Source organism: Penicillium brevicompactum (genome assembly GCF_028827555.1).
Source record: "Penicillium brevicompactum strain IBT 35665 chromosome Unknown utg000007l_segment0_segment0, whole genome shotgun sequence".
Lineage (NCBI taxonomy): Eukaryota > Fungi > Ascomycota > Eurotiomycetes > Eurotiales > Aspergillaceae > Penicillium > Penicillium brevicompactum.
The window spans coordinates 1,040,218-1,064,696 of NW_026623210.1; the positions used below are offsets into that span (position 1 = coordinate 1,040,218).

Below are 24,479 nucleotides of genomic sequence, written 5' to 3' on the forward strand. Positions count from 1 at the left end.
TAGTTTGCAGTGTTTGCCTCCGGGTGTAGTACCCTTTTCCCCCTTGCCGCGTCTAAGCACCAGCACTCGGTAATTAAGGAAATCGACAAGAGAAAGAAAGAAAAAAAGATCTCCCACGTGAAGAATCTGAGAGTCCCAATCGCAAATGCATGCAGTCGGAAACCCGATCGGATCTGATAAGCTGACGATCTTTCACATGTCATTTGGTCTTCCACGTGAACACGCGTTTACTCATTCCGCCTGACTTTGGAAACTCGTGGCAATCCGAACCATGCTATCAAAATGGCACCGGACAGGCCGATGATAAATGGCTGAAGCACTTTGACTCCCTTTGCTTGTGCTAACACACCGACCGCGAAAGGAAGGATAGCAGCGCCGCTGCCGCCAAACGCAGCAACAAACCCGATCGAGGTAACGTGAAGGTGTCGAGGGAGGAGTTTGGTCACCATTACAACCACTCCAGGGAAGAGCGGACCCAGGAAAAATCCTTGGAGGGAAACCGCTACAGCCGACGCATAAAATTGAGGCACAAGCCAGAGGATCAGAGCACAGGCAATCGAGCAAAGAATGTATGTCTGGGGACATCAGGCTGGATCATGTATGCAATGCAGTGTGTACTTACCGAAATAGCAATCTTCTCACCCACCCGTGGTGTCACGAATCCTAGTACTATGCGTCCCACTGTGATTCCAAGCCAGAATCCAGTGGCAGTCATACCGCTGGCAAAAGCACTACCGTCTCGAACTCGGATCATGAAGGTCACGATCCAACCACCGAGTGCGACTTCGACTCCGACGTATCCCAACAAGAAGAGGGCACATAGCCATGTCACTCGGGCGGAAGGGCGGTTGAATAGTGCGCGCTTCAACCCGCCTTGTCGGTTCTCTTCGGCGGATTGTACGTTCGCTGCGAGGAAGTCGGCAGCTCTCGCATTCCAAAAGCATGCTCCACACACCAATAGCTCGACCACCGCACATGCCACTTAACTATTAATCCAGGGACATCAGTCATTGGAATTTGTTCACTCACCATGACATAATAGAAATAGTACCACGGCATATTGCCCCTGGCAATCATGGAAGTTGCGATTAACGGGCTCAGCACTGCACCGGCTCCATAGAAACCATGCAGCAGCCCCAGTAGCTCGTTTGCATTCGCCATGTTACCTATCCATGCATTCCAACCGGCATCTTCGAGGCCGTTGCCTAGCCCTGCGAAGATGTATGCAACGACCAGTACAGGGTAGGGTGGGTGGACACAGCTAATAACATAGGCGATCAAATGGCTCAATGGCGCAATGATAGCTACACCCCGCTGGCCGAATGTGCTGTGGATGCGATGATTGAGAAGAGCAGCAACCGTATAACCAACCAAAGGTGATAAGAACACCAGAGAAACAATTGTGTAGGACAGGTGATAGTAGGATTCTAACTGCGTGACGGATGAGATTAGTGAAAACCGACCGGGGGAGGTCTTCTTACATATGGAATGAGAGCCTTCAGTATGCATTAGTTAGCTATGAATCTTAGTCAATCGATATTGGATTGTCAACTCACACCATAAGCGGCATCATTTGCACCCATAACCATAAAACACCAGAATGTCGCCAATGTCCGCTGAACATTGCGGCGGGACTGATTCCATGTCTCTAACTTAGGAAAGCTTTCTCCGTTAGGTGCTGCGGAGCTATCTAGCTGCTGGCCATGAGGCGAAGCCTCAAGTGCGATGAGGCTCGTTCCATGTGATTCTTGTACGACACAGGTTGTTGACATGGTGTATGAAGCTGTCCCTCGATGACTGCAAGATTACGACCAAGTAGATGTCTTGCCAGTGATGTTTGGGGAAAGTATTGATGCAAAGCGGAGAGAGCTCCTTAGTGCATCGGGGTTATACATGAGGGGACAATGACGCCCCGCATTCGTCAAAATGCTTCTTCGGTAGAACTTCGGCACTCGTCAACCCTGATTCTTTTCTTTCATAGCGCATAGATCTGATTGGTTTCATCATCTGGTGTTCATCGAGTGCATCTTGAGGGTGTTTCCAAGGTTAGAGAAGGGTAATGCGAAAGGAATCGAGGTCATTTGGGATGTTTAATTCTCCACCAATCGGGAAATAGTCCTTTATATAAATACGAGCCTTCCCATCTCCTGGATGTTTTGGCAATAGCTTCTTCAGATCAGTGAGCTCAAATGAGCTGCAACAATCCTATTATCCCGGGGTTCAACCCCGACCCGTCAATAGTGCGCGTCGACAAGGATTTCTTCCTGGTGACGTCCACTTTTGAATACTTTCCAGGAGTCCCGATTTACCACAGCAGAGATCTGATAAAATGGACCTTGATAGGCCACGCTTTGACACGTCCTAGTCAGCTACAGATCCATACACCCGAGCCCGGGGGTGGCGTATGGGCAACTACAATCCGTCACCACGAGGGTACCTACTATATTGTTGCAGCAAGCTTCCAACGCTACCGGCCTCAAGTGGATGATCGAGTATGGCCTCAAGGATTCTGCGTGAGAACGACGAACATATGGGATGACAGCACCTGGTCTGATCCGATCTACTTTGATCAAGTTGGGTTTGACCAAGACGTAAGTAATCGCCGAGAAGTGTTCCAAGATTGTTAGAAGAAACACACTAATCATGACTGTATGCTCTATAGCTTTTTTGGGATGACGATGGTACAGTATATTTGTCTTCAACATATCGAAAGCTTGAACCTACACCAGGTGCGAAATTGAAAGATTTCGCAATCCATATATGCACCGTAGACCTGAGCACTGGAAAATCAACCTCTGAGCCCAGGCTAATCCGAGAGTCTTCGTCTGGTGTGGCAGAAGGATCGCACATCTTCAAACGCGGACGATATTGGTATCTTTTCACCGCGGAGGGAGGCACCGAAAGTGGCCACTGCGAGTGGGTTAGTCGCAGTGAGACCGGGCCCATGGGGCCGTGGCAACTGGGCCCAAACAATCCTCTCTGGCGCAATGGTGTCGAAGACGAAGTACAGAATACAGGTCATGCCGACTTGGTGGAAGACCTTCATGGGCAGTGGTGGGCAGTCGTGCTCGGGGTCCGCCCTGTTCTACGAGCTGGCAAATGGGAAGAATCGGTGCTCGGTATGTTCTTTTGAGATGTAATTCGGATGCTATTCCCACTAATTCTCACTCACTTAGGGAGGGAGACTTTCCTGGCACCCTTGGAATGGATAAATGACTGGCCCGTGGTCAACGGGGGAGAAAAGATCGGGCTGACCTCACATGGCCCTGGTCTTTACCGGTTTCAAACCCCTGTCGCCTGGAGGGATGAATTCTCGGGTTCTCAGATGAGTTTGGGTTGGTATCGCAAGAGTGAGTCCCGACAAAATTGCATATGAGTCAAACTGATCGTTGATATAGACACGCCATTGGTTAATGATTATTCTCTGACCGAGCGCCCAAGCCACCTTCGCCTTTACGGCGGACCTTACAATCTAACAGTCCCGGCTTGTCCAACAATGTTTCTCCGGAAACAAACCCACCGTTTCTGCAGGTGGGAAACATGTCTCTCATTTCAACCCACATCAAAGCACACTGAAGCTGGGGCTGTGCTATGGTTGAATTATTTCACGCATAGTACGCTTGGAATACGCATTGATGACAACGGGCGATTGATCCGTTTTCAGCCCTCAGAAGGGGATGCTGTGGAGCACAGGTTGGATCCTGAAACCACTTTGACTCTCGTGATCGACTGTGGTGCTGAATATAAATTTGGCTACCGCGAGCACACAAAAACAGAGATGCGCTGGATGGGTACGGTTTCGAATTCAGATGCAACGAAAGCACCGCCAGTCGGAGCAAATTTTACTGGGATGATGCTGGGGCTTTACGCCTTTGGTGAGCGCCAAAGGTGCCTCGTACCAGCGGATTTTGCGTATGCTACAATCGAATAAAATCACTGAGTGAAGGGTGGTGGGTGTGGATAGGTGGCCATTGTAGCCATTGTAGCAGCACAGGAAATCACTTTGTAACCAGGATCTTGAATATGTATACACATCCTAGACATATTTGGAGGCAGCGTAAGAGACCTCGGGCATCAATACTCCGTCAAGAGATGCCTGATGGATATAAGTGAAAGCTTAGTAAGTAATTACATAAGCATCTGAGAGCTCCGACCAATAGAAAACGTGCGGTCGTTCTCACCCCGGAGGTTACCTACCTGACTAAGCCGCTCAAACTTGCCCAAGTGAGTTCTTTTCTGTCGCGTCCTCTCCCTCTCCCTCTGCCATTTTCATCCGCGCACGCCTCTCAACCGCCCTACATCGTCAATCTTAATACTCATAAGCTGCGCGCAATCAACCTATGACTTCGTGAACACCCGACAACTCCAACCGACATGTCGTCTTTCGGATTTGGAGGGTTTGGTTCAAACAACCAAAACCAAAGCACCGGCTTTGGCACCGGCTCTGGTTTCGGAACTAGCAACAACACTGGTGGAGGTAGGTCATTTCTGTTTTGTTACTTTCAATGGGATCTCCATGATCTCTGAATCCCATCCCCCTTGTTCCTGTCCTCGGCGTTTCCCTATCTCGACACCCGGTGCTCTCGACCTCGACCCGCGATGGTGCAACACACGCGCAAGGCAAAACACTTCAACCCCACAACCTTGGCCGTAGCACAAACAATCACATGTGGATCATTTCGGCACCTGAGCAACACCACGACAAGATATGGAATGCCAGGGCATCTTCGAAAACCAGTCTCTCTGACCGAAATCCCCTCCGTTATCTAGGCTTTGGCTCAACAGCATCCCCCTTTGGAGGCGCTAGTGGAACTTCGGGCACTGGCGCTTTCGGCGGTGGCACATCAAACACAAGCACTGGCTTCGGATCTGGCACCGGCACTGGCGGAGGTATGTGCCCAACCCCCAGGATTCCCGCTGTTCTTTCGATTTTTTTCGGCCTGGTCCGCTCTCGCAGCCTGTTGAACCACGATCGGTCGTTTCCCCAACATGCTCTGAGCGATATCCCTGTGCACTGCCATTGTTGGAACAATGCTTCAACTTGACGACACACCTTGCGAAAAAAAGACATCCTTCCGCCTCGCCCGAGGATTGACTCGCTTCATGGACATGCGCTTCAAATTGCTTTTCAGAGTTATCGTTATTGGTGGCTAACCTTTGTCTCTTTCTATAGCATTCGGATCGAACACACAAACTCAACCTAATTCCCTCTTCGGATCTCAACCTCGCCCGGGTGGCTTCGGCACAACCAATACCACTAATAGCGGAAGCATGTTTGGAGGCACCCAGACCGCTGGTACCACTGGCGGTGGATTTGGCTCTGGAGGCGGATTTGGCTCTGGGGGAACCACTGGTGGATTCGGCGCCAGTGCCAACACAGGCGGAAGCCTTTTCGGCGCTAGCAAGCCCACTGGCTTTGGTGCCTCAACTACTGGGACCGGTGGATTCGGTACTAGTGGTGGCTTCGGATCTGGTGCTGCCACCACCACTCCCAGCACGGGCTTTGGGGGCTCAGGAACCGCTTTTCAACAACCAGGCGCTGGTGCAGTCTGCGAAGGCACCGGAGGTACCCCATTCAATGCTTTCACTGAGAAGGATGCCAGTGCCAATGTGACCAACCATTACCAAAGCATTTGCTTCCAACAACCTTACACCAAGTTCTCTTTCGAGGAGTTGCGTTTAGCTGATTACCAACAAGGCCGTCGCTTTGGTAACGGCAGCGGCCAGGCCGGTGCCTTTGGCTCATCTGCTTTCGGTAACACTGGTGGATTTGGTGCTCAGCAGAATAACGCCGCCCCTACCGGTGGCTTCGGTGCCAGTGCTACTCCGTTCGGCGGTGCTGCCACATCTGCGCCATCCGGATTCGGCGCTACCCAGACCGCAGGCGGATTCGGCAGCTCTGCGAACTCTAACCCGCTGTTCGGCGGAGCAGCCAAACCAGCAGGTGGTGGCATGTTCGGCGGTGGAACTACAACACCCGCAGCTTCGACAGGGGGCATCTTTGGCGGTTCTACACAAACAACCGGTGGAGCCTTCGGAAGCAACACCGGAGCTGGGACTGGGGGAGCCTTCGGTAACACTGGTGGAGGCTTGTTCGGAGCGAACAATCAACAGCAGAACAAACCTGCATTCGGCGCAGGTGCCAACACTGGTGGTGGATTCGGATTCGGTGCCAATACCCAAACAACTACAGCTGCCAATCCTTTCGGCGGCTCGACTGCAACAGCTTCGCCTTTCGGCGGCGGCACCCAACAACAAAGCACAGGTGCATTCGGTGGGTTTGGTAACACTGCCCAGCAGAACCAACCTGCTGCTCAAAACAAGTCTTTGTTTGGTGGTGGTGGATTCGGTGCCAGTACTCAACAGCAAGGGACCGGCACAGGTCTACTCGGCGGTGGCGCCGGTGCTACGCCAGCTGCAGGAACCTCTCTCTTCGGCGGTAACCAGCAACAGCAGCAACAGCCACAGACAGGAGGTGGACTATTTGGAAATACCCAACCCCAGCAAGCAGGAACTGGCGGTGGACTCTTCGGTGGTGCTCAGCAACCAGCCAAGCCAGCAGGCGGTATGTTTGGCTCGAACCCTGCTCCCGCTACCGGTGGTTTCTCCGGCTTTGGAAACTCAACCGCCCAACCGTCCACTGGCGGCGGAGGCTTGTTTGGTACCTCTCAAAACCAGACCCAAGCCAAACCTGGTGGTTTCACTGGATTTGGGGCCAGTAACAACACTAGCAGCGGCGGCATGTTCGGAAACACCCAAAACAACACCACCCAGAATGCAGGTAGTTCGTTGTTCGGAGGCGGTCAAAGCCAGCAGCAGCAGCCAGCTGGCAGCAGTTTGTTCGGCAACTCTCAGCCCGGTCAACAGTCTCAGCCCGCCCCTGGTAGCTTCCAGGCTTCCCTCCTTGACGGAAACCCATACGGAAGCCAGTCTATCTTCTCAGGTCTGCCCGCCCCAAGTGGGTCGACCCCTGGACCTCTCGCGACACCCCTTTCCTCCAGCATGAAGCAGAAGCAGCGAACTCCTTTGCCGGTCTACAAGATAACCCCGAGTGCTGCCAATCGTCTTATCACTCCCCCCAAGCGTGGATACGGATTCTCTTACTCTACCTATGGCTCGCCTGCTAGCACCACTGGTACCCCCTCTGGCCTGAGCAGCAGCCTCCTAGGCGGAGGAAGCCAGAGCCTCCGCGGTAGTCTCAATGGCGGCAGTGTTGGTCGTAGCTTCAGCAAGAGTTATTCCACCAGCAACCTCCGGAAAACCTTTGATCCAGAGTCCGATAGCGTTCTCTCCCCTGGTGCGCTCCAGGCTGGCAGCACGCGTGGTAGCTCCGGTCTTAAGCGTCTGACTATCAACCGTGATCTAAGAAATGATCTGTTCTCTAGCCCAGCTAGTCGCACCCCGCCAGCTCCTCTTCTCACCAACGGGGAGGACGTGAGTCAATCCAGTGAGAAGCTCAAGAAGAAGGTCAGCTTCGACTCTGCTTCTTCTGGTGCCAACGGAGAACTTGTTCGTGCTGAACCTGAGTTCAAGAGTCCCGAGCCATCTGCTGAGGAGCTCGGATTCCTTCGCTCCACTCGCAAGAGTGGTAGTCTCAATGGCATTGACAATGCTGCATCTTCGGAACGTCCCGAAATGGAGTCTGTCCGCCGCGATCTTGCCGTTGTTCCTGAGAATGGACCTGCTGCTACCAACGGTGCTACGGTCAAGCGCCTCACTTTCATCCCCGGCGGTGATCCCAAGCCTGGTGATTACTGGATGCAGCCCTCCTCTGCAGAGCTTGCCAAATATAGCCGCGACCAGCTCAAGCAGGTTGTCGACTTTACTGTCGGACGCCAGAACTGTGGATCCGTTACCTTCAATGGGCCTGTGGATTTGACTGGTATTGATGTGGACAACCTTTTCTCCACTCTTGTAGATATCAGTCTTCGCAAGATCACCGTCTACCCCGATGAGTCCATCAAGCCTCCCATGGGCAAAGGACTCAACGTGCCTTCCACCCTACGTATCGAAAACTCGTGGCCGCGTGGTAGAGACAAGAAGAGCAACTCGCCCACTACCAGTGGTCCTCTCTTCGAAAAGCACATTGACCGCCTGGTTAAGGTGACGGATACTGAATTCATCAACTATGAGATTGAGACCGGAACCTGGATCTTCAAGGTACCTCATTTCACCACTTATGGTCTGGACTATGATGAAGACGAGGAGGAAAATCTCGACACAAGCGCTCTTGCTGGCACTGTCCCCGAACACCCTACCCCCAAGGCCCACTTCGATCAATCCACCAGCTTCGACCAGTCGACCACCTTTTCCATCGATGAGTCTTTTGTTGGGTCGCAAATGGGTGTGGACGATGACACTTTCGATTTCAAGAAGCGCAATCTCATTCCTGGCGTTCCCGGCTCATTTGCTGGTCAGCCGATGCGCACCGAAGATGAGGATTTTTCCGAGGGCGAGACTGAGGAGTCTTTTTTAGAGGAAGGCTCCACGGGTTCAACTACTGAGAATGATGACGACATCGTCACCGAGAGCCAACAGTCTGGCGATTCGGTTGTTGGATCAGATGAGGCAGATGAAATGGACATGGCGGGTGCCTTTCCTACTCCTCATCGCACCGTGGAGCACGAAGACTACCAGAGCACCAATGGTGATCTGGAGACAACTCACCCTATCTCCAAGCATTTTGGCAGCCCTGCAAAACCTCAACTCGATCTCAGTGGCGACTGGGCCGAGCAGCTCCAGCGCACTATCAGCCCTCGGAAGCAGAACCGTGATGCCTTGCGTGAAATGCAGGGGGATGCGTTCATTAATCGCAACTTTGTTAATGACGAGTCGTCCGCAAATGTCGCCAGTGCTTCCCAAAAGAAAGGGTTCTCGAACAGCATCGATCTTATGAACTCTTTGTTCCAGCAGCCACGCAAACAAACTGCCCCTTCTCCGCTGAAGGCTTCCAAGCCACAGCCCAAGGGCTTCGAGGTTAGAACCCCCATTTTATGTTCGCACTGATCTTCATTATCTTTTTCCTTCCCTGTCATTTTTGTTCGTCAGCCTATCCCGTGTACCTAGGACATTTCACAATTACCCCCAGTTAGTTCTTTAACCAATTGACATTGCATAAGCTAAAACTCTCTCTCTTTGTTCACAGTGGCCCTACAACAAACAACCCAAGACCTTTGCTGGTGATACAACAGAAATGACTGAATCCGACGCCGCTTTCCACGACTCTTTCAAGCCACGTTGGGGTCCCATGGACTCACTTGTGTGCGCACGAAACGACATGCAGGGGACAATCTCCGAAGTGGATCAAACTTGGAAAGAGAGTTACAGTGTCTTTAGCGAAGAGCGAGATGTCGCGGTGATGACTTACAGCAAAACTAGCGAGGTACGCTCGATGTCTTTGGAAAATTGCTTGCATTTGGTACTAATTAATCACTGTACAGGTCAAGGAGATGCTCGACGTCCAACGAAACCAATCTACTGTCCAGCGTGTAGATGGCACTCCTTTCGTCCGCATGGCCAAAATCGACTTGTCACAGTTCCCTTTGTCTCCTTCTAGCCGTTCTCAGTCAGAAGAAGAACGCCTTGTGTGGCAACTTCTCAACATCCTTTTCAATGACGATATTGAGGACGATATTTCGGCCGGTGTGCCCCCTCGGCTGCGCAAACAATTCTCCCACCGTATCAAAAAAGACCGCCTCAGCCGTCTTTGGGAGCAGATCATTCGTGAAAAGCACACTCAAAGCTTAGACTTGATTCGCTGCCCTGTGGAACGCGCTGTTCACTTGATTTGTGCACACCGGGTGGAGGAAGCTTGTAAGACCCTGGTGGACAGTCAAAACCCTCATCTGGCAACTTTGGTTGCACAAATTGGCCGCGATGCTACCTCACAGACCGACATTGCGAACCAAATAGAGGTGTGGCGTCAGAACAATGTGCTTTCGGAGATGAGTGAACCTGTACGCGCTCTTTACGAGCTGATTGCTGGTAACGCTCTCCGGAGCGAGGGCAAATCGAGTGGCGCACTTGAGGACCGGGCTTCTACCTTTGGCTTGACCGAGCGGTTCGATCTTGATTGGTTCCAGGCCTTTGGTCTTCGTCTCTGGTATTGCACCTCCGAAGAAGAGCCAGTCGAGTCTGCTGTCTCCAAGTTCCTCCAGGACCTGGCCACCGGACATGAGCCAGCCTTCCCTCACCCATCACACCAGGACGGTACCCGTGTGCAGCCTGGCTCTGATACCCTTGGCCGCGAGTCGCCTCTCTGGGTTTTGCTCAAGGCTTTCTCGGTAATTCAGAGCAACGGCGCGGAATCTCTTCAGTTCCCGGCATCCCTTCTCCCCGAGTCTGTCTGCGGCGATCGTCTCTCCAACCGACTTTCTTTCCAGCTCCATCACGTCCTCACCGCCACGGTTGGGCAACAACAGGCTATCAAGGTTGACCAGCACCAGACCGACCACCTTGTCTGGGACTTCGCTTCAGAGCTCAGCGCAGGTGGCGAGCTCGCTCAGGCTTTGTTCGTTCTTCTCCACCTTTCGCAGGCCGATGATCGCAAGCGCGCCGTTCAAGACACTCTCGCCCGGTTCGCCGCTCAACTTCCCGAGCCTTTTGCTGCTGACGGCTCCGCCGACGCTGGTTGGCAATATCTCATCACCGACCTCCAGCTTCCTGAGGCCTGGATCTGGGTTGCCAAGGCTCTGCATGCCCGCGATACTGGCGACGCTGCCCGCGAAGTCGACTGTCTCATCCACGGCAAGCACTGGAACGATGCTCACGCCACATTCTGTCGCATCGTCGCACCTAGCGCCATTATCGAGGGTGACTACCGCACTCTGGGAGCTTTGGTTTCCGGATTCGGTGATGGCCCTGAGCGCAAGATGCGCGGCTGGGCCTCTGGCGGCGGCGTTTACGAGGACTTCCTGCGCCTAGTCAACTCCACTAGCGGTCGTCGCGATTCCACCCGTCTGAATAGATTGGTGAATGCTCTCGTCGCAATGGGTGACCGTATCCAGGACTCCGGGTTGGAAGGTCTGGAGGAGCGTGTCGCATTTAAGGAGATGAGCCGAGCAGTCGCCAGCTGGATTACCCACGAGGATGTTCAGTCTGTTCAGTCATCCGCCGTTTTGGGACTTCCTTTGACGGGCGATGCTCGTGTCCTGCAAACTGCCGAGATGAGTCGTCGCTACTACGGAATTATCATGGCGGGTGGCCATTGAGTCCGGGAATATGAGAAAACTTCAATAATTTGCATCTATTCGCTTCAGAGATCCAAGAGCTTTTTCCCTCACACCCTTCTTTTTTTTTGTTCGCGCCTTTTTCATTTGTTTCCCATGATCTCCAATGGTTCCCATGACCCTTGTACTGTACTCTACCCTTTTGCTGAATATTACTGAATCAACTATTTGAAGTCCAATTGATATAACCTTGTAGTCACATGGAATGTCGTGTCGTACCGTAAACATACTTCCAACAGTGCGACGCAGTGCAAGGAAGGTGCGCGTGTAGCCCCATCTTCTTTCTTGTGCTTTTCTCCGTTTCTGCCTTCGCTCTGAATTCCCACCTTCAGCTCTTCCGATATTGTCTACTCTTGTCTTCGATGGAGCTGGCAGAAACCAAGACAGGTTCGGCATCCCAAAGCAACGCCCGTGAGGTCATTCATGATGCTTCGAATGGCATGGAGCCGGCCCCCGAGCCTCAAAGAGAAGATACAGATATAGTGCCAGGTTCCCAACCATTCTCTGCCTTCAGCAAGAAGGAGAAAGTATTCCTCGTGATCATGGTATCGCTCGCGTCCTTTTTCTCCCCGCTGTCCGGCCAGATCTACTACCCCGTCATGCCCACCTTGGTTCAAAACTACCATCTCACCCCGGAACTCATCAATCTCACGATAACAACCTACATGGTACTGCAAGGATTGGCGCCAAGCTTCATGGGTACATTTGCTGATACTGGAGGGAGACGTCCGGCCTATATTATTGCATTTGCGGTCTATACTGCCGCGAACATTGGCTTAGCGTTGCAGAACAGCTTTGCGGCACTGCTAGTACTTCGCTGTATCCAGAGTGCAGGAAGCAGCGGTACCGTGGCCTTCGGGTATGGTGTCATAGCCGACATTGCGACGCCAGCGGAGCGAGGTAAATACATCGGCCCTATGGCAGGGGGTGTTATGGTTGCGCCTGCCTTGGGTCCTGTCGTCGGCGGCTTGTTGGCCAAGTTTCTCGGTTGGCGAAGCGTCTTCTGGTTCCTGGTTGTTGTCAGCGGTGGATATCTGGTCTTCTTTGTGATTACTATGCCTGAAACTGCGCGCAAGATCGTTGGCGATGGCACCTTGGCACCTGCTCAGTGGTGGCGTAGATCTGTGGTTCAATGGTGGACGACTCGACGACAGACAAGGCCTAGCGATGAGGAGCACGTTGGGGAAGGGACTTCTCAACACCAGTCCTGGTCAACGAGACTCAGCTTCCCGAACCCTCTCAAGTCTTTTGCTATCTTGCTAGAATGGGACGCATTGATCATCATCTCGTATGTTAGCTTGGTGATGTTCTCAAATATTGCATTGTTGACCAGCACTCCTAACCTTTTCGGTGGTCTATATGGATTCAATGAGCTTCAAATCGGTCTCTGCTTCTTGTGAGTCGGTCTATTCTCTTTTCGCTCGAGAGTTATGGCGATCCACTCAGACCCAGCTAACTATCATACCCCCAGGCCTTTCGGAATCAGCTCTTGCCTCGGTGCAATCACATACGGCAAAGTGATCGACTACAACTATAAGCGCATAGCCCAAAGACTTGGTCTGCCCGCGGACCGCAGGAAAGGCGACGACCTACGCACATTCCCAATCGAGCATGCTCGCCTACAGACAGTCTTCCCGGTGATGGCCGTCGGGATCGCAGCCTTCATTCCATATGGCTGGGTTTTACAGCAAAGAGTCAATTTAGCCGCGCCTCTAGTTCTGCAATTCATCATGGGTTTCTGCTTTGTTGCGTCGTTGAATTGTCTCAACACCCTTCTGGTCGATCTCTTCCCTGAAAAGCCCGCCACAGCGGCGGCGGCATGCAATCTTGTCCGATGCTGGCTCGGAGCCATCGGTGCGGCTGTCATTAATCAGATGCTAAGTGGCATGGGGTGGGGATGGTGCTTTGTTTTCTTGGGGCTGACCATGGCTGCTGCGATGGGACTGCTATGGGTTGAGCAAATCTATGGCATGGGATGGAGAGAGAACAGGTTCTTGAAGGCTGAGCGCAAGAAGGCAAGAGACGCGACGAATGTCAAGGCTGATGACTCGGGGCGCAAAGATGATACCGGTGAAGTGGCTGCTAATGCCAAAGACTTGGGGTCTTCGTGATATTGATTTATTTTAATGCCTCGCGCTCATCAAGGGTACCACAGTTTCTTCTTCGAAGGCTACCATGGTACTCATGCTTGCCCAGGTGGTATGTAAGAATGACTGACGGATTACATGTGTTGCTATAGATTCTTTCTCGTCGATGATTAAATCGAACTATCACATCGTGGGTCCAGGTGCTGTCACAGCACAAATGAAGACATCAAATGCATCAAATTTGCTACCGACTGTACAATAGAAAGGAAAAACCTAGGCGCGATAGAGGAACATGAGGGGATCGAACATAGTAAAGAAAATAGAAACACCACCCTCCCCGGCCAGACCAGACAGGAAAGAGACAAGAACATTACCGGCCGGAGAGGGCGAAAAATAAGAGAGGTCTAGATGTGAAGAGTCATCCCGACCCGTTCCTGCTTCTTTTTGAGACACAAAAGGGAGTAAAGGGGTGTATAGGAGGGAGGAGAACTGCATTTACATGCCAGGGGAGATAAGCTTGCCCTCAGCACGGCTGTTGGGGTGCCAGCCGCCGGCGTAAGGTGCAGCACCAAGCTCCTTCTCGTACTGGCGGATACGGGCCTCAAGCTCGGGACGGAAGTGGCGGATCAGACCCTGGATGGGCCAGGCAAAGGCCTCGCCGAGAGCGCAAATGGTGTGGCCCTCGACCTGCTTGGTGAGCTCCTGGAGCATGTCGATCTCACGCTCGCGGGCGTTTCCGGTCTCCATGCGCTGCATCATCTGCATGGTCCACTTGCTACCCTCACGGCAGGGAGTGCACTGACCGCAGGACTCGTGCTTGTAGAAGGTCGAGAGACGGGAGATGGCACGGACGATATCTGTGGACTTGTCCATGACAATGACGGCAGCGGTTCCCAGACCGGTCTGGGAGTCCTTGAGGGCGTCGAAGTCCATGAGCTGGTTGTCGGCGACGGACTTGGGGATAACGGGGGTGGAAGAACCACCGGGGATAACAGCAAGGAGGTTGTCCCAGCCACCGCGGACACCTCCGCAGTGCTTCTCAATCAGCTCGCGCAGCGAGATGGACATCTCCTCCTCAACGGTGACGGGGTTGTTGACGTGGCCGGAGATACAGAAAAGCTTGGTACCGGCGTTACGCTCACGGCCGAAGGAAGAGAACCAGCTGGGACCGCGGCGCATGATTGTGGGGACCACGGCAACGGTCTCGACGTTGGTGACTGTGCTGGGGCAACCGAACAGACCGACGGCAGCGGGGAAGGGGGGCTTGAGGCGGGGCTTGCCAGCCTTGCCCTCAATTGACTCAATGAGCGAGGTCTCCTCACCACAAATGTAGGCGCCCATTCCACGGTGGATGTACACGTCGAAGTCGTAACCGGAACCGCAGGCGTTCTTTCCGATGTGGCCGGCGGCGTAGGCCTCGTTGATGGCCCGCTGGAGAACAGTGGCTTCGTGGTAGAATTCACCACGGATGTAAATGTACGCGGCGTTGGCGTTCATGGCACGGCCAACAACCAAGCAACCCTCGATCAGCTTCTGGGGATCCTTGCGCATAATCTCGCGATCCTTGCAAGTTCCAGGCTCACCCTCATCGGCGTTGACGACCAGGTAGCGAGGGCGGGGGTCCTTGTCCCAGTCCTTGGTGTTCATGAATGACTGTTGAGTCGCGGGTTAGCCCGGTTACCTCACCACACTCGCCGCAAGGCGTGTATGCCACTTACGTATTTCAGACCGGAAGGGAAACCGGCTCCACCACGGCCACGGAGGCCGGATGCCTTGATTTCTGAGATCAGCTATCCATGGCGTTAGCAATTGATGTTTCCCACTTTGTCCAATGAATTGTGCGACAACCCACCCAATCATCACCCTTCAGAACCATATCCTTGGTACGGTGCCAGTCACCATACTTCATTGCCGACTTGAGATCCGCTCCGTGGTGTGAGTAAAGGTTGGTGAAGATTCGGTCTTGATCCTGGAGTCCACCATGGTGCTTGACGGGAGGTGCCTCCGAAACGGTTGCGAAGGAGCGGGCGGCCGCCCCCTGGGCGCGGAGGGAGCGGGTCGAGATTTGAGAGAGGGAGGAGGTCGGAGCCGCCGCTCGAGAAAGCATTTTGACGGCGGGATTGACGATACTTGGTGGGAATTGAAGGGTCGTGGAGAGGGAAGGGAGTCGAGCTCACGGCAATTCCTGCGCTTGCTGAACGATCCGCCTTTGGGCCTGATTTGATTGGATGGGTGAGTGGCACGTGATACCTGCTGAGTAAACATCCCGATTCGGCCATGACGGAGTATGCACTGGTATCAGATTGAACTACTTTAGGTTGATCATTCATTTTAAATCATATGTGTTAGACAAGAACACCGCTCACTAATCCATCAATTGTTTTGAAACACCACTGCAGGTATGGATCAATTCCATACTTACCTACAATAACGGGCACTGGGACCCACGGGCGGTCGCTTGTATAATCCACAACCTTACTGGCGGAATCACTTCGCCTGCCTACAATAATAAGCCTCAGTGCCGCGCTCACGCGTGGCCAAAAAGACGACGATAGTTGCTTATAGACAGGCGTAGTTATATATTAGCTTAGTCTCAATTTTCAATCGGTAAAGAAAGAGAACTATCATCAACTTCGGGACCTTGTTCTAACTGTCTTTCTAACTGTCTTTCTAACTGTCTTTCTAACTGTCTTTCTAACTGTCTTTCTAACTGTCTTTCTAACTGTCTTTCTAACTGTCTTTCTAACTGTCTTTCTAACTGTCTTTCTAACTGTCTCTTAAATTGTCTTTCTGGCTGCCCATCCAAGGTTCCAACTAATTTTCAAGTCATCATAATTGGTCGAGAAATGGAAGTCTTGGCTAAGCCTTGAACAGAGAATTAGGGATTGGGGACTAACAACTTCGACTTTTTGGCTTCGGTTTATGAGCAATTTGCATTGGGTGTGTATTCCACCTTACTGTTCAGCTTGGTATTGATTGTTAACAAACCTTGGAAGGATGATGGTGGCTTTGAAAATTATTACAGGAAACCCCAGAGCTTACGGAGCACACGTCACTATGCTCAGATATAGAACCTGCCCAGGTGCCAACCAAAATCTACAAAGATCGAAAGTCTTAGTGACGGCCTATTGAGAGGCTTTGGTGGTCCTCAGTTGACTGTCTGGTTGATATTTATCACCCTTCAAAACAGAGGACGTATTGATCAATGTCTTGCTCATACCTGCACCCCGTTACCCGATTAGGAAGTTCAACTTCCCAAGATCGGAATAACCCCACTTCATTCTTGAATGAATGCATACCAATCCAATTCTTTTGGGACCTGTCACTTCCAAAATTTCTATGATTGTGCATCCATGATGTCGCCTGAAAACCAAAAAAGAAAAACCTTGGAAGGAGAAAAACGACCCTTAAAAGTACAGCCAATTTCTGCTCCAGGTACTAGGTATACTCCAGCCCCAAAGAGATTTTATAGTCGTCCATTGACTAGATATGCAAGCTTCTTTGGCGGCTTACTAGGTATTTTCCTACTTAAAGGGCTACCTAGACCTTAAGCTACTCCTGTGGCACATAAAGGCAGGCCTGTTTCAACAAAGAGGGCTCTCCATCCGTATCAAGAACTTCCAAAGACTGGAGAGGAATCATAACCATTTCCGCGCCTGCCACGGTCCACGACCATTTCAACCAGTCAGGCTGCAACCATCCACTGGTCTCAACAAACCAATCGGCACCATCACTGGGTGCCCAAGAACCGGGCTGTTCGGCTTTGATGTATTCCTGGAATAAGCGAAGCGGCTCACTTGCGTCGACCGAAGCCACAGAGGCTAGCGGGTACTTTTCAAGAAGGAAGGCCATCCATCTCGTCAGGCGTGAAGGCAGCTTGGAGCGTGCTTCGGGTGAGTTATAAGTTGCAACTAGCAGACAAATCACTGTTGCAAAGAGAGTCTGAGGATCGCTGGCCACGGGCGGAACCTCTTGGCTTATCACAGCAAGAACATGCTGAAAGCACGTTTGGGCCGGCTCTTGCATATCTGCCGGGAGAAGACTGAATATTTCGCCCAATCTGAAGAGTTCGCCATTTTTGGATACGATGGAGTTACGCTCCAGGATACGCACACGGGTCCTGGAAAGCACCTCATCTGAGAGAAGACCGGCTGGGACACGTGCCATCAATTCAGAGAGCAAGACCTTGATGTCATTCCAGCTTTCACCCCGATTGTGTTCGCGACCGCGGGTGATGGTCCAGGTTGCAATGATTAAAGCAGCATAATCCAATGTGATTTGGCCATTGCGATAGATCTGCCCATGAGTCTGATTCAGTGTTGCTGGCTGGGAGGGCAGATCTTGTGCACTGGCTTTGAGGGTATAGGCATGGGCAATCATCTCAAAGCTGATCTGTGCCAATGCGGCATAGATGCAATGGCCATTGCCGTATGCGGGTGTGATTCGAATGCCCATATCGGTAATTTCGAGCATGTCACGCTCGCGGGCATTTGACTCCATCACCGTCAAAGCGTTGAACAACGCCGGTGAGAAAATTGAGTGCTCCATCGATGTGTCAGGCCCCAAAAGAGGATAGAAGGGGTTGAATATGTAATAGTGATCTTCAACGTTCTTGGCAAACTCTGGGAAAAGCTCCCGCTGACGAGCTTTAGCCTGTCCGAGTGGACTATCGGGCTTGACTCCTAAATGAACAATGCGATAGTCGGTAGGATTGTTCGTAAGACAGAACCCATAGTTGACCAGCACTTGGATAATGGTTAGTACCGTATCAAGCACTCACAATGATGGAGAATGTTCATGAACAGTGCAATACTTACATTGTTCGTTGTTGCGAGGTCCATAATTATTCGAAATTTCATGACCTGGAGAAAGGTCTTCAAGCACAAGAAGACCGATATCTTCTTCGCCCGCTCGCCACTCAACCTTCGCCATCGGCCGGTGATTTGGCAGGTCAATAAGAGGAAGAAGGGCCGAGGTACGATCTTCCCAGAGATCATCTGCCTCGACAGCGCCAGAAAGAACCTTGGGCGAGAACGCTCTCGACGTAATGATGGTCGCAGCCCACATATACAGTTCCCTACAAGATTAGCTCACATCTTTACCGGAATCGACATCCATGAATAAAACCTACCAGGTAAATTCTCCACAGTCAAGGAAACCAAATCCTTCCAACTTAGTGATTGCATCATCATACTTCTGATCCCAGACTTTGATTCTCTCCACCGATGCCTCCGGGATGCCAGTTCCCTGGATCCAATCCACATCCTCTTCGCTAAAGAAGAGGGGCGTGGTCAATTGACCCGGCTGGGGCAAAGTACGCAGATAAGGGTACCAAAAACTCTCCTGTCCGCGCAGATATTGGCCCATAAGGAAGAAAGCAAATGTCTCCTCAGGCCCAATCTCATCTATCCACTGGCGCGGAAAATCCACGCCATACTTGGAGAACGAGCCCTTGGGGCATTCATAGCCAATAGCGTTGTACCATGACATTGAAACGCTGATCGGGGTGTTGATGACTCTTGTTTCCCTGGGAATGGCATTCGGCAGGTCTGCTTTCACTTGCATGTGCACACCTCGCAAGGCATCCTGAGTGATCCGTACGGCTGCGTCGACTGTGCCGCCATGTTGAATAAACCAGCTCACTAGCTCGGTGTGAGCCTCCAAACTTGGATCAACTGATCTGTTGTATGAGTTAGATGTCTTTTACTCCCAAGGATGACGTAGTGTCAAGGCACACCTACTCTGAAGCAGCTGCCATAATGTAGTTGACTGGGTCTATGAAAGCCTTGGTTAAACACGAGTGTCTCGCCGTGACACTGGTCAATTCACGAATCTGACAATCCGATCTGGTGTGTTGATTGGGTTCTCAACGAGAAAAGAATTGATGCGGGATGCGATGGTGGGGCCCGCTTTTTTTTTCTTGCCCGCACGTTGAGCTACGAGATCGAAGGGCACGAAGACCACGGGTATTGTTCGAGCTTTGCAGGGGATTAAAACCTCGCTACGGTATACAATTGGTCGGTTTCGACACTTTGAACGAAAACTAAAACATCCATTCGCTTCTCCAGACTCAACCTATCGTACACAGGCGAATGCCAAACCAACTAGACAATCAAAAGCCATGGGACTCGTAAGCCATTCGCGGATGGAGAGCATGCGATACATGCAAAAACACAAGGAAAACATCAGATCAAGATCATTAGAATGCAAAACCCCATGGCTACCCCATTGATGGAAAGTGTATATACAAAGAGTCCAGGATTAGTTCGAGGTCGAAGATTTGCGACCAGGAACCAGGATCTCTACTAGTCCATCATCCTCGCCATCACTGCTGTCGTTCTGCTCTTCTTCGTAATGGGAGCTGACGGCCCGGGCCCGGCGGAAGTTGTTGTACCGGCCGGGACCTGAGAGGTTGGAGTAACCGAGGGATTCATTGATGATGGCTTCGTCTTCATCGTCCGAATCCATCATACCAATGCTGCTAGGTCCCACCATCTCGCCCATCTCGTCGTCGTCTTCATCCTCGACTTCGAGGGGGACACGGACCTGGCGTCTGACGGACTCAGCACGACCGTCGTTTTCATCATCGGATGAGTTGGTGGAAAGGGAATCCGGGGGGCTGAATCCGGATTCTGGGAAGGTAGGGGAGTGTTTGGTGTTGGAGCCAAAGTCACTGTTGGGGAAAGCCGAGTTGGCCCCTTCAGCATCATCATCGACACCTGCAATGACGAACGGGTTGCTTGGCCAGTCTGACTCCCGATCTTCATTTTGTTCTCTATCCTCATTCTGGCCCTCTGTGTTTTCGGAAGATTGCTGTTTTTGAGCAGCAAGACGCGCTGCCAGCTGTCGTCGTGCCCGGGATGGTCCTAGGCTCAATGGGGCAGGGGGCGGGGGCAAAATTGGGATCGGTTGGCTTGCCGAGCTTGTTGACACCTATAAGACACGTTAGTAACATGCAAGTAATCTGATGGCTCATGGTGTGTGATTAAAGCGTATGTGGGTGGCAGAATGGCCGGTCTGACTTGGGTGAAACATGAAAAGAAAACAATACATCAGAAGACATTCCAACTTCAGAATTGACTGTGGAATATATTGTCTTTGGTGCCGCCCCAATCTTGATATATCCCATTGATCAGACCGAGGGTTGGGGGGGGTATGGCAATCGGGAATAGCGCGCGGAATCGATCACGAGTTCCACATCACTAATTCAAGTCAATCGGAAAGAGGTTACCCACATCGTCAGAATTTGTTTGATCGGTGTTGCCAGCATCCCGGTCGTCTTGATCTTCCATTTCTTCATCTTCATCATCGCTCGAGCTTGCAAAGCCACTCAAGAGGGATGTTCCACCTCCTCCGAATGCTCCACCAGACACACTTCCTTGGTTGAGGTCAAAGCTCTGGAAAGTAGAGCCACCAATTCCTCCGTTCAAGCCTGCATCTGCTAAAGCGTTGGAGTTAGAAAATCCCTGTCCAGAGCCGGTGTTGTTTAGGCTGGTCTGCCGAGACCCAACGGACATATCCGGGCGGACGCCGCCAAGAATGGCATTGTCTCGCTCACGAGTCTCGGACAAGATCTGTTCAACATACTCAATCCAATCTGGATTGAGTACGCTTTCCATAACCGACCGAGAAAGCAGCTCTGGCGGGTGGCGCTCGCTGAACTTGACGACTTCTTCTGCGACGAGTGTGAGGTGACCCATGTAACCGAGGCGAATTTGCTTGGTCTTCTGCGCTTCATCACTGCGCTTCTGGCCTTCAACAATCGCAGTTGTGATGCGCCCTGTGTCAAATACATTGACTGCAAGGGCACGATTGTAGCCACGCTCCATGGGCCCGTTGAAGACTTGTTGAATCACATCATAAACAACGTTGTGGAGGAAATTGTTCCACGGGAATCGGAAAAAGAAGCCCTACTGGTGATTAGCTTTGATGGGGTAAATTCTGTGTGCAAGAGGCACTAACCAAGATTGTCGGAACCACCTTGTGTTCAACAAACTGGATCTTCAAGTAGTCACCGACAACGGGCTTTCCATCAGTGTCAATTTGAATGTATTGCTCGACTGAGTCCTCATCTCCGCCGTCGTTCATGATGCTTGCTTCTTCTGTCTGTTCATCGGTGGTAGAACGCTCCGCTGGTTGATCAACCGCGTCTGATGTGTTCTCTGGGGCGGCATCCTTCGAGAAGAGAGGGGCTGGAACATCTTCAGGTGCTGACGACTCAGACTGTTGGCTGTCCTTATCATCGGCCTTTTTCTCACTCTGTGAGTCATTCTCGAGCTTCAGTTTATCAACCTGATCATCAAGCCCAATGCTTGGCGATGATGGCAGAGTAGATTCGCTCGTACTTTCAGGCACGGCTGGCTGATCTCCAGATTTCGGCTCTGTGTTGGTGGTCGAAGGAAGCTCGACGACTGTTTCAGATGGTTGCGAGTTTGCGTCGGTCTGCTTATCAGCACTGTTTTGCCCACCAACCAAAACACCAGATGCACCAACATCCTCAAAGCCTTCTTCTTCACCGACGCGTGGTGCTTCTGTAATTTTAATATCTTCCGGAGAGCCAGAGCCCAGGGCCGATTCATTGGTGAAATCGACTGTGGTGTCATTGTAATCAACACCGGAGCGCTCGTCGTGATGAGGATCAAAAACTCCTTCTCGGATCAACCTCTCACGCTCCTCATCTCTCTGCTTCACATACTCGTCGCTGCCCGGTTCGTTCAAAAGTCCCATGTTACTGCAGTGTAGTAACTCTGCCATTAGTTCACAGGTCTTGAAACGATCAAAGCCAAGTGGCTCAATTTGGCCGCCCCAGGCAGAGCTTAGCTTGCCTCTCTCGACGGTCTTCAATCTGGTTCCGTCATGGATGGTATGTTGAGAACTTTGGATGAGAGCCATAAATTGCGGAATATGTTTGGCGAAGAGACGCAGAAGCGTTCCAAGATAAATTGGGTCGTACGTGGTTAACATGGTGTCAGGTCCACCAATGGTTTCGGGATCATAGTCAGAATTGTTCTTGCGAATCACCTCGATGACGATTCCTACACCCACGGTCAACGGATTGCCGCCCTGGAGCATAGCATCAATGAGTTGCTGAACACACTGGGCGGACACAAGCTGGCGCGTGAGGCTGTTGGGTCCAATGCATGACTGGTCGTTGGGGCTTGCGTTTGCGGAAATAGTGATGATGGCCTTGAGGAAGTCACCTGCGGAGGTTTGGACTGAAGCCGGTCGGTCCGGTGACAAGAAGGACAGTAGTGTGGGAATGAGGTTCTGGGACTTGAGCCAGTCGACGGTACCCTGACCACCCTCTGCTTTCTCCAGGCTAATAATCTTCAGGAGAAGGTCCATAACCATTGGATTATCAACGTGCTGCAAGAGCGCGTCGACAATTCCATCGAGGGACTTCAAGAACTCCAGCATCTCCTCGGTCTTTTTATCGAGCAGCGTCTCGTTGACTTTTGTAAAGTAGCTTGCCTGCAAGGAATCAAGAGGCGGAGACCGTCGCAGGAAGCCCCAGAAGTCGCGCATGTACGAGGGATTGGCCATCATTGATTCGAGAATGGACCATGTCTCAGAAGAAAGGACCTCACAAGCGATGTAAGAATGTTTCAACCGAGACTTCTCTACCTTTTCCAGGTCTTCCGGGTCGAGGATATCCTTCAACGGGTCGGTCTCCTTCTCTTCCTTTGATTCTGTTTGCTCCGTGGAGGCCTCATCATCCTTGTCTTTGGTGGAGTCATCTTTCGTGTTCGAATCATCTTCGTCATTCTCATCATCATCATTGATTAAGCTTGGCGCAATCACGTAGTCCATAAGCCGTTTCAAGACATGATCCTCGCGCAGATATTCAATGAGTTTTGTATTAAGCTGTTTCAGCTCTTGAACGATTTCTGGCTCGTCCAAAAGTTCTTCAAGGGTGACATCGGGTTTGTCGAGCAGGGTATCGATGGTGGAGACACTCGCATATCCTCCAAAGCGCCAAAACATGATGAAGTATATAGCCGAGGGGAATGATTCATGGAATGTTTCGTTTCGTTCGTCTCCGAGGTGTCGTAACGGAGCAGTCTATGATACAAGGGTTGATCGAAGGATCGGAATCTCAGGAGAGGTTGCGCGACAGGCCGATGCACCGGCAAGCGTGGTGTCCACACACAGAGGCCAGGTCGCGCAGATCGAGTGGGGTACGTTCGACCTCACGGCGGATAAATGATTGAAGCTCGTGTTGCTGAGCAAAGAAAATTGAAGCGAGCTAGCGCTGTGTGAAGGGAGAGTCTGTTAGCGATCTCGTTCACAAGCTTGCATCACCCGCACTCAGTCGGGATGGTGCGTGCCCGGTAGGAAGCAGGCAGTCGCCGGATGTTTGCGACACGACCGAAAACAAGGTGAGAAAGTAGTGAGAGAATTGACGGAAGCTGTTTACTGAGAAGACAGACTCCTGGATAGATCGTACCTTCAAGAGGGAATGACGAAGAACAGAAATTAGAACCTGTGGGTTCGGGGAGGGGGTGGGAAGAAATGAAGAGTGGAGTTTAGTTCAAATAAGAGTCGAGACACACGGGATGGCGACTCAACACCTGTCCATCAAGGAAGCAGCTGTAGAGGGAGAAAGAGATGAGCTGTGATCAAATTACCGATCCCTACAGCCAGAAGGGGCGGAAACGCAGTATGTAATCACCGCGGGGGATACCACAGGGCTTCGACCACGCAGATAAGATGAGTGATGAATTACTCGCTGGACCATAGATCGTTAGTATAGACTACCTTGTCAATTTACTCTTATAATATCTCTATTAAATGCCTTCTAGTCTCTTCCATTTGATCTCATCTTACAAGGTCAGCTGCATTGGCCAAGATCCCGGTACTGGGTACAATCTTTCCCCGCCACATTTGTGTGCTGGGAAATGTACTCGATACATTTGGGTCCCTGTCCTACATACATCGTGGCCCAACTCGGCTCTGACAGACCAACTCCCACCCAGCTGACCGCACTCATATGACGATCCAGCCGACTTTCCATTTTTCAGTTTGTGATCACTGACATCTTCAGGTGAAACAAGCTAATACTCGGCATGAAATAAGGTATCACGTGCTGGGGCCTCAGGCCCCAAATCTGGCCTCCGCTGACGTTGCTCCGCATTATAAGATCGCATGGCCACATACTCCGTAC

The 24,479-nt window shown here is 51.7% G+C and overlaps 7 protein-coding genes across 7 annotated transcripts; 3 read left to right on the plus strand and 4 right to left on the minus strand.

Annotated features, from left to right (window-relative positions):
- Window positions 1-227: 227 nt before the first annotated feature.
- N7506_011164 (MFS transporter) lies at window positions 228-1,772 on the minus strand (the record flags this gene model as incomplete). Its single annotated transcript, XM_056960457.1, has 4 exons — window positions 228-575; window positions 623-961; window positions 1,030-1,431; window positions 1,557-1,772. The coding sequence occupies 4 exons, from the start codon at window positions 1,770-1,772 to the stop codon at window positions 228-230; spliced, it is 1,305 nt and encodes a 434-aa protein (XP_056806612.1).
- Window positions 1,773-2,189: 417 nt separating this feature from the next.
- N7506_011165 (glycoside hydrolase family 43 protein) lies at window positions 2,190-3,931 on the plus strand (the record flags this gene model as incomplete). Its single annotated transcript, XM_056960458.1, has 4 exons — window positions 2,190-2,591; window positions 2,663-3,119; window positions 3,177-3,350; window positions 3,399-3,931. 4 exons carry the CDS (start codon window positions 2,190-2,192, stop codon window positions 3,929-3,931), a joined length of 1,566 nt encoding a protein of 521 aa, XP_056806613.1.
- Window positions 3,932-4,374: 443 nt separating this feature from the next.
- N7506_011166 (uncharacterized protein) lies at window positions 4,375-11,210 on the plus strand (the record flags this gene model as incomplete). Its single annotated transcript, XM_056960459.1, has 5 exons — window positions 4,375-4,477; window positions 4,771-4,890; window positions 5,174-8,976; window positions 9,146-9,382; window positions 9,441-11,210. 5 exons carry the CDS (start codon window positions 4,375-4,377, stop codon window positions 11,208-11,210), a joined length of 6,033 nt encoding a protein of 2,010 aa, XP_056806614.1.
- A 380-nt stretch (window positions 11,211-11,590) lies between these two features.
- Window positions 11,591-13,339, plus strand: N7506_011167 (putative MFS transporter; the record flags this gene model as incomplete). Its single annotated transcript, XM_056960460.1, has 2 exons — window positions 11,591-12,624; window positions 12,700-13,339. The coding sequence occupies 2 exons, from the start codon at window positions 11,591-11,593 to the stop codon at window positions 13,337-13,339; spliced, it is 1,674 nt and encodes a 557-aa protein (XP_056806615.1).
- Window positions 13,340-13,810: 471 nt separating this feature from the next.
- N7506_011168 (NADH-quinone oxidoreductase subunit NuoF) lies at window positions 13,811-15,422 on the minus strand (the record flags this gene model as incomplete). The annotated part of the gene is made up of 3 exons (XM_056960461.1): window positions 13,811-14,968; window positions 15,034-15,105; window positions 15,168-15,422. The coding sequence occupies 3 exons, from the start codon at window positions 15,420-15,422 to the stop codon at window positions 13,811-13,813; spliced, it is 1,485 nt and encodes a 494-aa protein (XP_056806616.1).
- Window positions 15,423-16,867: 1,445 nt separating this feature from the next.
- Window positions 16,868-19,073, minus strand: N7506_011169 (SET domain protein; the record flags this gene model as incomplete). The annotated part of the gene is made up of 4 exons (XM_056960462.1): window positions 16,868-18,060; window positions 18,133-18,392; window positions 18,447-18,995; window positions 19,057-19,073. The coding sequence occupies 4 exons, from the start codon at window positions 19,071-19,073 to the stop codon at window positions 16,868-16,870; spliced, it is 2,019 nt and encodes a 672-aa protein (XP_056806617.1).
- A 503-nt stretch (window positions 19,074-19,576) lies between these two features.
- N7506_011170 (SAPS family protein) lies at window positions 19,577-23,299 on the minus strand (the record flags this gene model as incomplete). Its single annotated transcript, XM_056960463.1, has 3 exons — window positions 19,577-20,248; window positions 20,551-21,225; window positions 21,278-23,299. The coding sequence occupies 3 exons, from the start codon at window positions 23,297-23,299 to the stop codon at window positions 19,577-19,579; spliced, it is 3,369 nt and encodes a 1,122-aa protein (XP_056806618.1).
- Window positions 23,300-24,479: the final 1,180 nt, after the last annotated feature.